Consider the following 15,414-nt stretch of genomic DNA (forward strand, 5'->3'; position numbering starts at 1 on the left):
ATATAGGGAAGCAGGGGAAGTCCTGCTTGCTCCGCTAAAACGTCCTGATGGATCTCTCTCAAGTGCATTGATGACGCACAGCTCACGTATTTGATTTATATAGAGCACCACATTTTCCTCATCCCATCTTTAAATTTACAAAAGCTGACAAAAAGGTCACTTTCCTCCCCTAGTGGGTGCCTGTTTAGGAGTCATCCATGTGCCTTAAGGAGACCACCACGAACATGTGAAAACAATCACAGAATCACAAAATAGTCAGGGTCAGAAGGGACCTCTGGAGATCATCCAGTCCAAGGCAGGGTCACCTGGAGCAGGTGACACAGGAACACATCCAAGTGGGTTTGGAAATGTCTCCAGAGAGAGAGAATTCAAAACCTCCCTCGTAGCCTGTTCCAGTGCTCTGCCACCCTCCATGTACAGAAGTTATTCCTCATGTTGAGGTGAAACTTCCTGTGTTTTTTTTTATGGCCATTGCTCCTCGTCCTGTCACTGAGCACCACCGAAAAGAGTCCGGTATCAGCCTCTGACACCCACCTTGGAGATATTTATATGTATGGATGAGATCCCCTCTCAGTCTTCTCTTTGAAGAGATTTTTACTGATTGATTTGAAATCTTCGGTGTGAAGCAGAGCTACATCTCTTCCACCCAAAGCATCACCTTATTTCAAGCAGTCTGACAAATCCAGATTTTGTGTCCTGGGGTGGAAGAGAAGGGTCACTACCCAGTGTGCCACGGGCTGTGACAGTCAGGCGAGGGGCTCAGACTTAGAGGGACAGTTTTCCAGTCAGAAACCCAACAGATGACTGAATTACCTGCCTGAAAAGAGCCTTGACTGACTGTAATACAGAAGATTAACAGATGTGGCTGGAATCATTCAAGACTTATTTTTGTGGCTAAACTGGAATTTGACTCCAAATGTACAAATATTTTAGTCACCTGCTGGGTGAAGGCTGAAGACCTGCCTGTTTGAACCCTGTGCATCTGCTGCTTCACATTTGACCTTGAGAGGAGTCTCAGCTTCCAGGATGCTGAGGTTCAATCCCAAACAACTTCTTTCAGCCCTGGTGTGCCAAAGGGAAACTTCCCAAGCCTCACTTCCAGACTAGCCAGACCTAATAGTACTGCAGGTATATTTTGAATGTAGCAGTAAGTTGCAATAGTATCACAAGGCTGCATGTATATATATTGGAACTGCTGGAGGCAGCCCAGAGGAGGCCACCAAGATCATTAGAGGGATGGAGCACCTCTCCTCCAAGTAAAGACTGAGAGACAAGAGGGAATGACTTCAAACTTAAAGAGAGTCGGTTCAGGTTGGATATTTGAAAGAAATTCTTTACTGTGAGGGTGGCAAGGCACTGGAACAGGTTGCCCAGAGAAGTTGTGGCTGCCCCATCCCTGGAAGTGTTCAAGACCCGGTTGGATGGGGCTCTGAGCAACCTGGTCTTTCGAAGGTGTCCCTGCCTATGGCAGGGGGCTTGGAACAAGATAATCTTTACAGTCCCTTCCAACCCAAAGCATTCTATAATTCTAGGATAACATATGGGCTCTTTATTATTACTTGTGTTGCTGCCTGTGCCCAGCTGGTGGACCCAGAGGGCTGCTGTCCCCACACCGGGGTGGCCTCAGCCCTTGAGGGTTGGTCGGCAGCAGCCTTCCCACTCCATCATACCCTGGAAAACACGGGCAGGGAAACCGTCCTTGCACGGGGGAAGGCGGGTCAGTGTCCCACCGCCGGCACTACTGCGAAGGGTGGGCGTTCACAGGGATTAGGGATAAATGTCCCCCGCAGCTCTGCAGCCGCACTTTTCCTCCCGCCAGCTGGACTGTCCCTGTCGGTGTCCCCGAGACACGGGGCTGGGATTGCCTCTGTAGCTGCGGACAGCGGGACCCGGCACCCCCGCCGGGGGTCACCGGGGGTCACCAGGGCCAGGTGCTGTCGCCGGGCCGGCGCGGTGGTCGCAGCCGCGCTGCGGGGACGCGCCGTCGGGAGCGGGGAGCGACCCCGGCGGGAGGATGGGATGGGGCGGGGTGGGCAGGAGACCCCGACGACCCCCCCCACCCCTCACCCCATCCCACCCCATCCCTCCCTCCCTCCGCCCTGACGTCACCGCCCCCCCGGGTCTCCCGGGCGACGGCTCCATCAGCGCCCGCGTCAGCGCCGCCCGTTCCCTGGCAACGTCCCGGTGCCTTCGCTCCCCTTCAGCCCCGCGCCCGGGACCGCGTCCTTCTGGCGTCAAAGTGACGTCAATGGGCCCGTCTCGGCTTTCGGCGGTGGGCGGGGGGAAGGAGGCGGGCGGGGAGGCAGGGAAGGCGGGGTGTGCGTGGATGGAGGAGGGCGCCGGGAAAGGGCGGGGGGCCGGGACATCCCGCGTGGTGCCGCCTGCCCCCCGGTGCGCGCACACACACACACACACACACAGACACACACACACACACACACGCTCACAGGCTCACAACACACACCCGCCCGCACACGCACCCGCGCCCGCACACCCTGCGCCGCACACAGCGCATCGCACCGCGCCCGCACCGCACCGCCAGGTACGGCCGCTCCGGCGGGCGAGAGCGGGACTGCCGGCGGCTCGGACGGGGCTCCGGGGCGGGGACAGCCCGTGTGAGCCGTGCCGTGTTCCGTGCAGGTGCGAGCAGCCCGGGGCAGCGCGGATGCTCCCGTCCTAAAGGCGCGGCGAGCGCTGCCCGCGCCCCCCGCCCTGAGCCATGGTGATCATGTCAGAGTACGGCTCCGCGCCCGCGGCCGCGCAGCGGCCCCTGCGAGTCGGCTTCTACGACATCGAGAGGACCCTGGGGAAAGGCAACTTCGCCGTGGTCAAGCTGGCCCGGCACAGGGTGACCAAGACGCAGGTGAGTGCGCTGGAGGTCCGGGGATGGCGGTGGGAGCGCGGCGGCTCCGCGGAGCTGCGGAACCCGCGGCTGATGCGGCTCCTCCTCTGAGGATCTTCAAGTTTTCCCGCTGTGTGTAAAATTAAAACCGAGCGAGAATATATGTGAAAAACCAACCTGAAAACACCCCATTTCTGAGTGTTACGGTAGCTTCGTTGAATCACACTCAGTTTGCTGAAAAGCCCGACACATTAAGGGTCTTCGAAAGACTTTTTGTGGGTTTAGTTTTTTTCTCGTTCAAGAACAAAGAACTTGGGGTGTTATTCGCAGAAATAATTTATTAATGGGTAGTGCAGACGTTTCTATATTTCTAGTGCATGTTTAAATCGTATCAGTCACCACAGTAGGAAATATTCTGTTGGAGGAATCTGTTTTTCACTGGCATGGGACGGATTAAAAGATTTGCAGAATCCTGTCCAGTGCTAATTTCTGCAGTTCTGTTCACTACCTTATGTGTAATCCTTTGACGTAGAAAAGAAAAACGAAAACGTTCTGTGTCGGGAATTCTGTGTGGTTCAGAAAAACAGAATCAGCTTTGTCAAGTCCATACTTAAAAAGCTACTTTAAAAGCTACTTTACTTGGATTTTGTAAGTGGCGTGTCTGTGCGGGGGGTGTCTTTTTTCTTTTTTTTTTTTTTTTAAGGTATCTGGACAGTGAGAGTACCTATTTTGTAATACCTGGGGTTGTTTTTAAATCTGCAGGTTGCAATAAAAATAATAGACAAAACAAGGTTAGACCCAAGCAATCTGGAGAAGATTTATAGAGAAGTTCAGATAATGAAGCTTTTGAATCATCCCCACATTATCAAGCTATATCAGGTAAGAGTTCAGCTTTGGAGTGCAGCACGTAGATGAGATATACTTGTGCTCTTCTCTTGCACATGATTTTACATCTAATATTTGCAGAGAGAACGCATATTGAAATATTTTTCGAAAACCATTTGAAATGAGAGGGGTATTTTAAAATTCTTCATTCTTTGAACAAGACCCTGGTACATTAGACAGCCTTTTTGACAAAATGCACTGTAAAATTTACAGTTTAAACCAGGCTGATGTTTGTTTCGGATCGCGGAGCAGGTTATCTGAACTTCTATGATTAACTTGCCTTTCCTATCTCCTCTGCTTTTATAGTTTAGAAGACTGGAACTTGTTACGTGCTTTTGATAAGAGGAAGGCTTAGACTCGTGTAGGGTGGTAGAGAAGGAAGCACAAAAGTTGAGTTTGCCTTAAGTGGAAGGGATTTAAACCAACAACAATTAAACCTAATTAATCTAAGTAGAAATTCTAAGTGAAATTCTAATGTAAGAATTAAATTAGTAAAAAAATTAAAAGGCAGTAAATGTTGGTATATCTTAGAATATACTAAAAAATTACCTGTTTGGTTATTCTTTTCCACTTTGTGTAGTTTTGAAAGTGAATTTTAAATATCTATGACCTTGTAGAGTTTCATAACATGAATTTTGTTGTAGAGCTGTTCAGTTTCTGCACTAATGGGTGGTTTTAACCATAGGAGCAAATTATTGTGTTGTGCAGAAAACAGGATCACAAGGATCACGAGGACTGCTTTGCAAATTCTAAATATTCGATCTAATTAGCCTTTGGTGTAAGTTCCTCTTAATCATCTTAAATAATGCCGTGTGGATTTAAGAAGAAGATGATAGAACAGTTTGGGTTGAAAGGGACCTTTAAAGGTCATCTAGTCCAAGCCTGTGCTGTTAGCAGGGATGAGATATCAGCTTGTCTGGACCTGTCTGGAAGGGCAGGGGGGAGAGAGGGGGATGTGGATGAAGCAGCAGGTCTGAAAGTCTGTGTGGAGTAGTAAATACTATTATCAGCTGTGATCTTACCGTTGGGCTTGTTAGCTTAAAAAGAAATTAAAAAAAAAAAAAGTTTAATTAACGTGTAAGGCTGAAGAGCCAGTAAGGCAGGTGCTTTGGCAAGGCATTATTTCTGAAGACCTTGACACACATGCAGTGTTTGTATTTGTAGTATTAACCATCATAACAAAAGTGGTTCTGTGTTAACAGCTGACGTCATGGCTGCCCATGGGGCAGCATAGGATATACAGAAACATTCTAACAGTTCAGTTGATTTCATTTCAGTGGAATGATGTGGGTGAAAATACTATTTTGAAGCATTTAGAAAAGCAGGTTAAATTCCATCTAGTTGAACCACTTCACTTGATGGAGCAAATGACGTTGGTAGTGGACCATAATTTCTTTTCAGTGAAGTTTTCTTTTCTTTGTTGTTGTAACTGATGCTTCACCTGTTTGGTGGAGGCTGAGAAGCAGGGATGGAATTAGATGACATACCAATGTAGGGTGTGCGTTCTTGTATTATTTCATCATTGTTTTAGTTTCAGCACCGCGTCTTAATTTCATCCAGCTGGCAACTTTCCCAGAACACTTTCCTTCAGTTTTTTAAACTGGGAACCTCTCTTCCTTTGCTCCTTGTTTGTTTATTTTCATTTCGTGTCTGTGTGTACTTGCAGAGAGGGGAGGACAAGAGTCTTTGAAAAAGGTTACATGTTAGGACCCTGGAAATTACAGCCTTTGAAGTAGCATTGACGCTTTTTCTTTTTGATTGTTAACCTGTTGTGAGCCTCCCGGTTCCAAAACAAAGTATCTGCTCCTTAAGAGGGAAATGTTTCCGGGGAAATGTTGTTTTTTTTAAAATCTGAAATGCAGCATTTGAAAGGTGTGCTGTGGTAACTGAAGATGAATTTGGAAATGCTCAGCACTTCTCATTCATCATTAAGGCTTTGGTTCTTCTTTTTTTTTTTCCTCCAAAGGAGAAAATTGTGAAATATCAAAGCAAGTCAATACTAGATTGATAGGTGAACTCTGGCTGATACATTGACAGTTGTTGATGTGCATCAAGCACTGCTGTTACACAAACAGCAGCCTGTTGTCACTTGCACAGGAGGCTGGACGTGTCCCTGCCAACTCCAAACGGGAGCGGGGGATTTGATCTTCCTTCTTGATTTGTCCAAGTTGCAGCTATTTCTGCTGATCTGAGCCCCCACTAGCCCTGAAACAAAGACAACTTTAGATAAAGTGTTCTTTGCACGTTCAAAATACATCAAATGAAGTGTAAAACTGTATGTGAGTATTTAGCAAAAGAGGAGTTCAGGGAAGTGTGTGGAATTATCGAAATGCTCATCTATTACCGTATGGAGATTAGGTGGCATGGTAATGGTGAGAAGAACAATGGCCTGAGAAGCCATTGTGTAGTGTAGGCACATAAGGATTGATTTGTTATCTTTTTCATTACCAGTGTGCTTGGAGAGAACACCGTGGTGCAAAATTAGCTGCCTTTACTACCAGCTGCTGCAGCAACTAAAAAATTGAACTGATATGTGTGAGAATACGCGTAGAAAAATGAATGAAATTACAGACCTCTGCTGTTTTTTAAATCATGTCCTTTTGTGTCTTCACAGGTTATGGAGACAAAGGATATGCTGTACATTGTTACTGAGTTTGCAAAGAATGGAGAAATGTTTGGTAAGTCCTCACTGCTGGATCTAGCAGTTCTTTAGATTTAGAAGTCTTGGCTTTATTGTCGTAATTCCTGAGTTACAGATATATTCTGATTGAAAACCCAGGGTTGGCATTATCAGCTGTCAAACAGCAAGCACAGCACCTGCAGGATTATGAAAAATTTCCTCCAGGCGTTTCTAAATCCTGTGCCTCTTTGGTTTTGTCTTGCAGATCATCTGACCTCCAATGGGCACTTGAGTGAAAGTGAAGCGCGGAAGAAGTTCTGGCAGATTCTTTCAGCAGTGGAATATTGTCACAGCCACCACATAGTGCACAGGGATCTCAAAACAGAGAACCTTCTGCTAGATGCTAACATGAATATCAAGTTAGCAGGTAATAAGAAATATTACTATTACACTCTATAAACAACTCTAGGCATGTAGTCAAATTTAGTATCCCTAGGATGATCCTGTAAATGTATTTATGCTAACTGAAAATAAAACAAAGGTTGCTGATATTTCTCAGAACATGCTTTCCAAACAGAAGAAAGTAGCTTAAATGAATAGGCAGAGAACAAAACAACACATCCATTCCTTTCTCTACATCTTTTACTACTTCTGAAATATTAGTATGTGGTTGAATGTTGTCTCACCCCAGACTTTTACCTTTGTTTCAGACTTTGGCTTTGGAAACTTCTACAAGTCGGGAGAGCCCCTCTCCACTTGGTGTGGAAGCCCACCCTATGCAGCTCCAGAAGTTTTTGAAGGCAAAGAATATGAAGGACCTCACCTTGATATATGGGTGAGCTTGCTATTCATCAGAAACCGCATTTCACACTGCGTGAGGGTCTGTGGGCTTCCAAAATCATTGTTTTTCCTGGAGTCACTCATATGCTGTGCTGTTTTCTGTTGACAGAGCCTTGGGGTGGTACTGTATGTCCTTGTCTGCGGTTCTCTGCCTTTTGATGGACCCAATTTGCCAACTCTGAGGCAAAGAGTGCTGGAGGGGCGGTTCCGCATCCCATACTTCATGTCCGAAGGTGCTTTTTTCCAGACCCTTAATGTTAGAACAGATCCTACAAATAAAAGAATAGCTGCCCTGTTTGCAGCTGGGAATTGCTTTATGTAGCCAGTGATTTCTGTGGGGCAGCACTTAGAGATGAGGGGCTGGTTGCACATGTTTTCTTTTCTGGGATCTGCTTTATGGTGCATCTAAAAGGCTGGCGTTTCCTTTCTTAGAGTATCCCTATGGATTACAAAAATACCTGACATCCTAGCTGGAGAAATAATCACTCACAAAAGAGAGAAAACAGGATTTTAATGAGGCTAGCCTGCAGTGCTGAGATGGGTGTAGTTCTAAGATATTTTAACTATGCAGAAGGGGTGTATTCCAGTGTGACTGTGCTGCCAAGGAGAGCAGAAATAGTGGGACTTAGCACCGTTTCTTGAGCACTCCCAACAGTCTGATGAGAAAAAGGAACTGAAGATTATTATCACCTCTCTCTGATTTGATTTCAAAACAAGTGAACACGCCTCTGTCTTCACGTGAAAATCATCTTATGAAGTCTGACCTTTATCATTTATAGCCATGAACAGCTTTGATTTCCTGGTTATAAATGAGTAAGCAGTATATATGGATAAGGAAGTTGTATGTGATGGGGTTCTGTACTAAATTCCCACCTATTTTATGTGGATGTAACAACATTAAACTTGCATCCTCTCAAAACTAGCTCTTGTGCAAGGTGCAAGGCCACCTGAAACGTGCCAATACCCAGTACAGCCTCATTTCCTGCGGTGACATGTTGCTTTTGTGGTGTATGTGGGGACATCTCTTGTGCTGTTTGGAATATCTGATGGTCAGACCAGGCATCAGCTGCTCAGAAACCTTTAATTCGTGTTTTCATAGACATCACACACTGTTGCTGGGAAGGGTTCTTAGCAGTGACCCCGGGCTGGGCTGTTGTTTTTACGCCTCGCTCACGAGTTTGTCTTTGTCATCCAGACTGTGAAACACTAATCCGGCGGATGTTGGTTGTGGACCCAACCAAGCGGATAACCATTTCCCAGATAAAGCAGCACAAGTGGATGCAAGCTGACCCATCCCTTCAGCAGCAGCAGTCCTTGTCCTTCTCCATGCAAAACTACAACTCCAACCTGGGTGACTACAACGAACAGGTCCTTGGGATCATGCAAACGCTTGGCATCGACAGGCAGAGGACTGTGGAGGTGAGAAGTGCTTGCCCTGTAGATACATCTTCAGTGACTACCAGAATTCCAGTGGTGCAGTCATATGTGTGTCATGCAGTGACTGGCCTTGATCTGGTGTCACAGCATAGTAAAATCTTCATAGTAAAATCTGCCCTCCTGGATTTTTGCTTGATTTTTGAGTGTGCTGTTACGAGGCACAAGTGACGAGTTTTGGCTGCCTGTGTGTCCTGAGTGACCTGTAACTCAAAAGGGTCCTTTCAATGTCTCCCAGTCTCTGCAGAACAGCAGCTACAACCATTTTGCCGCAATTTATTACCTGCTCTTGGAGCGCCTCAAGGAGTATCGGAGCAGCCAATTGTCCAGTCGTCCGGCAACCGGCCGCCAGCAACGGCCCAGGAGCTCCGAGATCAGCAATGTTGAGGTGAGGAAAGGCACTTGCTTACTGGGAAGATGTGTCCTTTGGATCTGCTTTTTTTCTGTTGCTCGCTACGGGAAAGTACAAGGTTGTCACTGTCAGGCTTCTTGAAAAACCAGTCCTGGTATTGGTGCCCTCTGACAGGACACAGCCTGCTGTTCTTCAGCAAGAGGCTGATTGAATACTAATGGCCTGTTTCCTAAGAAGCGACTGTGGGTCATGGGCCAAAGAATAGTCTGCCTCCAGTGCAGGTCATTAACGAACCAGAAGACTTGACTTCTCATTTTTTGTCCTCTTGGGCATGGCTCGGTAACACTTCTTTGTTACATAACCTGTAGGATGCTCAGAAGTACTCCATGAGTCAGTTTGTGTGTTTCTCTGACATTCTTTTTCTTTTCCTCACTCCCACCCCCTTTGAAGTGTGGTCTGGGTGCCTTTTCAAATTGCACTTCCAGTTAAATTGCCTAACTTAGCAGAAGGAGTTCTGTGTTTGTGTTGGCATTGATGGATTAGCTTTGTTAATTTTCATAGGAAGTAGGAAGAAAAAGCTTGCAGGGAAGGTGGCTCTGAAATTCTTGGAGCCTCTAATGTCTCAAAAGTCACGTGGAACTGCAGTGTATGTGATGGCTTCTGTGCACCACTCTCTTTCTCCAGATGCCTCAGGACAGTCTCTCTAGCGAAACCCTGCGATCATCTCTGCTTTACCAGCAACCTCAGAGCCTGATTCAGCCATCCTTGCAGGCAGAAATGGACTGTGACATAAGCAATCCATTACAGGTTGGTGTTCTCAGCTAAACTGTGTGTTATTTTTCTCCCCTCCCATTGTTCTGCTAATCCAAAACAATAGGGGTTGTGACTGTTGTTCTCTTCCTTCGATCTTTTGTTTGGCATTTGGGCCTGGTGTCACTGTAGCCTCTCAGACAATACTCCTATTGAAGGCATGAAGGACTGTGAAGAGTGTTAAAAGGTAGTGCAGAAATAAGCAAAACACCCTTAAGTCTGTGATCTGCCCTGTTTTTCAGCCTGTGTTCTTCCCTGTGGACAACAACTTCAACGGGCTCTTCCGGAACCGCTCCATCTCCCCCAACAGCCTGCTGGAGACCACCATCAGTGAAGAAGTAAGGCAAGAGAAGGAGCTGGAGGATGAAATCAAGGCATATGACCACCCCATCCGCATCCCTAGCAACACCAGCAGGAGGCACACGCTGGCTGAAGTGACCACCCATTTCTACCAGCATGCCCCTCCATGTAAGTAAGTCTGGGAGAGATGAAGGGTGTCCGTAGGCAGAGGAAAAGAACAGAGAAGGAATGCCATAGAGGCCAAATGCCCAGGGAGTGTGTGCTGATTTTACCTTGACTGGGATAGGAAAGCCCAGAAAAGAGGTCTGTACTCTGCCCTCCGCAGTCCTGTCTTCCCACAGATAAGCATATCCCTTAAAGAAGAGAAGCTGTGCTGTTGTGTTTCATCTAAATCACTTCAGCAGGGGGCATTCTCATAAGCAGGACAAAAGCCTTGTCTGCTTACTCCCGCTGTTGTTCCAGGGGAGGAGGGAGTGCCTGAACTTAACAAAAAACTCATCATTAACTGTGTTTGGTACATACTCGGGCGCTGTGAACCACCCAAACCAGCACAACTGTTCACAAGACAATAATCCTGGTGTTGCTCAAGAGACACTGTGTGCCTGATCCAGCATAGCCTGGTGAGGCTGGAGTTGCTGGCAGAGCCCTGCCAGCTGGACAGGAGCCCAAACTAAGGTTATTTGTTGATGACCCCTTGCTGGAGTCAAGCCCTGCAACAACACGAGTTACTGGACACCTCTCCAGCTCGCACCTGCTTATTAGTGCCAGTGTAGGTGGGCAGGAGGCTCTGATGTCATGTTCGTTCCTTCCCGTACTCATCCTGGGAATGCTCTTTCTCTCCTTCCTTCCCCTCCGTAGGTATAGTCATTTCCTCTTCTGCCAGCCCCACAGAGGGAACTAGTTCAGACAGCTGCCTTACTTCATCTTCAAATGACAGCTCAGTGGCCCTGAGCAGCTGTTTGGCAGGTCAGGTAATGACGGGGAGCCCGGCCACAGTGAGGATGACGTCGCCCTTCCTAACTTCCCAGTCTGACGCTCCGGTGTTACAAGCCCAGGGCTGCATGGGAGGTGCTTCTCTCCTGCCTGTCAGCTTCCAAGAAGGAAGGCGAGCATCTGATACCTCATTAACTCAAGGTAATGCCTTCCTTGCTTCGTTGCTGGGGAATTGCAGCCTTCCAACAGCCTCTAGGAAAGGGCAGGATGCAGGGATACTTGCTTGTCCGTGTCGGTGTTACGCTGAGGCCGGACGTTCTGCCTCTTGTATTCGTGGTCCCTGAAGGAAGGTTGGGTGCCCTGAGGGAGGTGCCTAGAGGAAAGGTTCTCAGATACTGATTCAGCCTGCCCATGGAGATATTTCTGCTGCCGTGAGTGGGATGGCAGGCTCCACCTTCCTCCTAAAATATGGAGTGCACAACGTCATGATTTCTGTCAGGTTTCTCCTTTGCCATGTGTGTCCATCTGCAGCTGTCCCAACCCCTGTTGTGTCACCTAAATCCTGCCCTGACCATCAGGCAGAGGGGTGGACGCGAACTGAAGAGTCATGGTCTCCTCTAGCCCTGTTCTCACTCACATGAAGGCAGCTGCCCTCTCGAAAGGCTGATCTGTAAAGTGTGCTCCTAGGCAAATGCTGAGGGGGATTAAAGTGCATTTCTTTTCCTCGTGTCCCACAGGCTTGAAGGCTTTTAGGCAGCAGCTGCGGAAGAACGCTCGAGCCAAGGGGTTTCTCGGCTTGAATAAAATCAAAGGCTTTGCTCGGCAGGTGTGTCAGTCCTCCTCCTCTCGGGCAGCAAGGAGTGGCATGAGCCCCTTCCAACACACGCAGCCCAACACCTGCATGTACAGCAGCAGTGGGAGCAGCAGAGAGGGGAGAAGCCTCCTGGAGGAGGTGCTGCAGCAGCAGAGGTGAGGGAGGAGCTTTCCTGTTTTCGATGGGTTTACTTTGGTTTGGGGTAAGCGAGGAGGAGTAAAGCCAAAGAGTTTGGGGGTTTGGTCGCTGGGGATTCCTATCCTCCACCTTTGCTGTGTGGCAGCAGGTAAAACTGCTTGGCTTCCTTTGTGGCTTCCTGCCCTGGCTACGTAACACAGGACGTGCAATTCCACTTAGAAAATCTCAACGTCCAAATATTTGGAGGTTGCTGAATTCAGGAGCAATTTGGTATTGTGGGGGGAAAGCACTGCCTCTCCCCATTGCAAGCTGTGTTTTTCTTTGTTAGTTTTGGGAATGATTTCTTTCCTTCTCTGCCTCCTCCTGTAATTTTCTCATGGCAGGGAAGTGAGACCTTGTAATTTGGAAAAGTTACAGGCCACAAAGGAGGCACAGTTCCAGTGGCCTCAAATGTCATGTGTGGTGGCACCTCTTCATTCCCATAGAAGCAAGATGGAAAATTGAGCTTCCGGTTTATCTGCATACGTTGTCTCTGGAACATCTATTATTAGCTGGCCAAATGGTGACTAGATAAACTTTCTGTTGATAGTGGCCCCCTCCAGCCTGAGGAAAAGCCAAGTGAAAACAGGTTGGCCTGGCACGGGCAGCTTGATTTGATTGGACTGACTGGGAAAGGAGAGGTTTGATAGAGAGAAGGAAACAAAGGGGAAAATTATGGTCAGTGTTAGGGGAAAGAAACGGAGGAGAAGGGCATTAAACCATCCTAGCAATGTAAATTAACCTCTTCCACCTGGTATTTTTTTTTTCAGAATGCTCCAGTTCCAGCATCACCAACTACTCCAGACAGCTTGCCCCCAAACTCCTCAGGCACCTGCAGCGAACGGCGTCCCCTCCTCAGAGAGCCCAGGTACCTGCAAGGCGTCCAACTCCATCCTGCTGTCGGAGCTGCAAAGAGAGAACTCCTTTGAGCTGGCCTTTGCTGGCAGCAGCCAGCTGCTCCAACCTCATTTCTTCGGGGTGAGCGTCTCCCCGGTGTCCTCGGCCGCTCACCTCCTGGACACGCACCTGTACATCAGCGGCACCGCCTCCCCCGTGGGCACCACCTTCTCCCAGCAGCAGAGTTTCTCTGTGCAGTCCCCGGGCTACGACGCCGTCGCTCTGCAGCACGGGGACTGTGAGATGGAGGACCTGACTTCCAGCCAGCTTGGGAAGTTCGTCCTGGTCAAATGAGAGCCCTGGCTGCTCCTGTGGGGAAGGAACTTTTCGCCGCTGTTCCGTGGCTGGCTGGCGTCGTGCGGACGAGTGACTCTCAGAAGCAATAAATTTTGAAGTATGTGAAGAGGCTGTCTGGCTCAGAAAGCTGGCAACTTTATAGGACTGAAACAAGCAATATGTATGTCTTTTTTGTTTGTTTGTTTGTTTTTTTTTTTTGCTTCTACTATTCTTGCACTGAACAAATACGAATAGGAACTGAAATTTTTTTTAAAGGAAAAATAATGATGGGGAAGATGGGTGGGGCATTTGTGGGGACAGGGAGGGATGTGATTGGGGAAGAACTCTTCGGTACTGTACTCAAGTCAGACCAATACAGCTCTGCTGTTATGCAAGATTAGCAGCTGTCAGTAGTGGTGACACAGCAGGGAGAGGCTTTTCAAAGAAGGGACCAGAGCCTCCCTTTTTCACAATATTCATTTATGGGTTTGTGAAGATGATTACCTCTTTTAAAGAAAATAAACAGAAAACCAGTGGCATGCAGCATTATGCATTCATAGGAGACAAAAATGGAAGCATTGCCATTTGTTGTTTTTTCTTTCCCTCCTGTTAACACTCGTTTTATTTAAAGGAACCAACATCCCCATTCCACACCTCCCAGATACATACACTTTAAATGAAAACTGTGAACTTCTTGCTTGATACATCAGCTGGAAAAGCTTAACATGCGCTTCTAATTAGTACAGAAGCAGTAACTATTGAAAATGTATTCCTTGATATCAGGATCCAAATTGCATAATGCCTGGTCTTTTGCAGGGATGTTTGTTTGGGAGTGGTGTGTGTCTACATATACACACGTGCACACTTGCATATATTTTGTTGGTCTGGATAATCTTTAGGAATCTTTTTATAAACTCTAAGTTTATTCATATTCTTGCAGAGGCACTGAGGAGGGAAGCAGCAGTACCGGTGGGGTGATGGGAAGGGTTTTCTTTTTAAAAAGTCCCTCCTGGATGTTGACTACGAAGTTGCCTGAGGGGTATTTCTTAGTGCTGCACATTGTTATTTCAGCTGCTAATTATGTTTTTATGCATTTCATTATCAGGGTCCAAACAGAACTGACTCTTGGGGAAATGTGCAATATTGAGGTTATAATTATATATTGACAAAGACAAAAGGAATAGGCTAGAACAGAATTCTGCTCTAACAGAGTACAGCTTTTTCTGAACAAAACTGTATTAAAAAGTGAGTAAAACAGCACAATCTTTGGGTGTGTTTGTTTTTGGTTGGTTTGTTTTTGGCATATTAGCAAAACGAGGTTTTGGATTAGATAGGTGTTTTTTCATATGGTTTTTAATGCTGTATATGTATATAAATAGGAAGCAGAAAACTATATAACACTAGTTATTTTTTATATTTTGTAATATGCTTATGTTGTGTTTCTGGTATAAACCCCAGCTCCCCTTCCAAGGCAGACCATGACTTCTGTTGGTGTCAATAGAAGTTTTGCTTGGGTATAAAGGGGAGAGCAGGCCGTGCTCCTACAGAAATGAGTCAGGGAGTGCGTGCGAACTTTGGAAGCAGGTGAGCAGACAGTGAGCCAGCTTGGCTGGAAGCTGCCATCTGAATGTCAGAAAATAGCTGCATTCTGTCTAAATGCTTAAAGGACCCATCTCTCTAGTGTGACACAGGGTGCCTTCAAGTTACCTTGGCTTCATGCAACCTGCAGTATTACGCATTTGCAAATAATATAGAGACCTTTTTGTTTGTTTGTTTTGTTGTTTTGTTTGGGGTTTTTTGTTTTGTTCTGTTCTTTTTTTTTTTTTTTTTTTAAGAAAAAAGCCAAAGACTGACCAGGTTAATTGGTGGGAGTAGGAAGGGTTGAAGATGTCATGTGGCTCTGTCTGTGGCTCTCCATAAACGACCTCTTTATCTGTGTGTTGTACCTGTGTGTCTGTATTGGTGCATGCCCAGCTTGCCACTGCTACTCCATGGTCTGGAAGCTTCAAAGTGAGAGAAAACTGGTTGAGTTGAACTCCTGTTAATGAGTGGTGCCTTGCAGCAGAGAAAACACCAAAGTCTCATGCTCATTAGTAGTGTGGGTTTAAAACAAACAAACAAACAACCCCTCCAAAAAACCCCAACCCAAAAAAAAAGAGTGCATGGGGATGGCTGAGGAGGAGGGCAAGAAGAAACCAGCTCGTCACAAAGCAGCAACTTTGCCTTCAGTTTTG

General features: G+C 47.0%; 1 protein-coding gene across 2 annotated transcripts; it reads left to right on the forward strand.

Moving 5' to 3' along the window:
* Positions 1-2,317: 2,317 nt before the first annotated feature.
* On the forward strand, positions 2,318-15,002 carry SIK1 (salt inducible kinase 1). 2 transcript variants are annotated; one of them, XM_051770800.1, is made up of 14 exons: positions 2,318-2,542; positions 2,641-2,863; positions 3,605-3,721; positions 6,342-6,405; positions 6,613-6,774; positions 7,058-7,182; positions 7,297-7,420; positions 8,383-8,606; positions 8,860-9,009; positions 9,658-9,780; positions 10,026-10,251; positions 10,942-11,217; positions 11,754-11,985; positions 12,778-15,002. In XM_051770800.1, exons 2-14 carry the CDS (start codon positions 2,720-2,722, stop codon positions 13,196-13,198), a joined length of 2,388 nt encoding a protein of 795 aa, XP_051626760.1. In that variant the 5' UTR covers positions 2,318-2,542; positions 2,641-2,719; the 3' UTR covers positions 13,199-15,002. The 2 variants fall into 2 exon arrangements, with proteins under 2 accessions (XP_051626760.1, XP_051626759.1); XM_051770799.1 differs by having other exon boundaries at positions 2,318-2,863.
* Positions 15,003-15,414: the final 412 nt, after the last annotated feature.

The sequence above is a fragment of the Manacus candei genome, unplaced genomic scaffold (assembly GCF_025592945.1).
Source record: "Manacus candei isolate 608988 ecotype Guabito, Panama unplaced genomic scaffold, ASM2559294v1 h1tg000126l, whole genome shotgun sequence".
NCBI lineage: Eukaryota > Metazoa > Chordata > Aves > Passeriformes > Pipridae > Manacus > Manacus candei.

Excerpts from the sequence above, each read along its gene's own strand:
- SIK1 (XM_051770799.1), top strand. The coding sequence starts at position 2,720 with ATGGTGATCATGTCAGAGTACGGCTCCGCGCCCGCGGCCGCGCAGCGG. Across the intron at positions 8,607-8,859 it reads ACAGGCAGAGGACTGTGGAG|TCTCTGCAGAACAGCAGCTA; the intron begins GTGAGAAGTGCT and ends AATGTCTCCCAG. Across the intron at positions 10,252-10,941 it reads CTACCAGCATGCCCCTCCAT|GTATAGTCATTTCCTCTTCT; the intron begins GTAAGTAAGTCT and ends TCCCCTCCGTAG.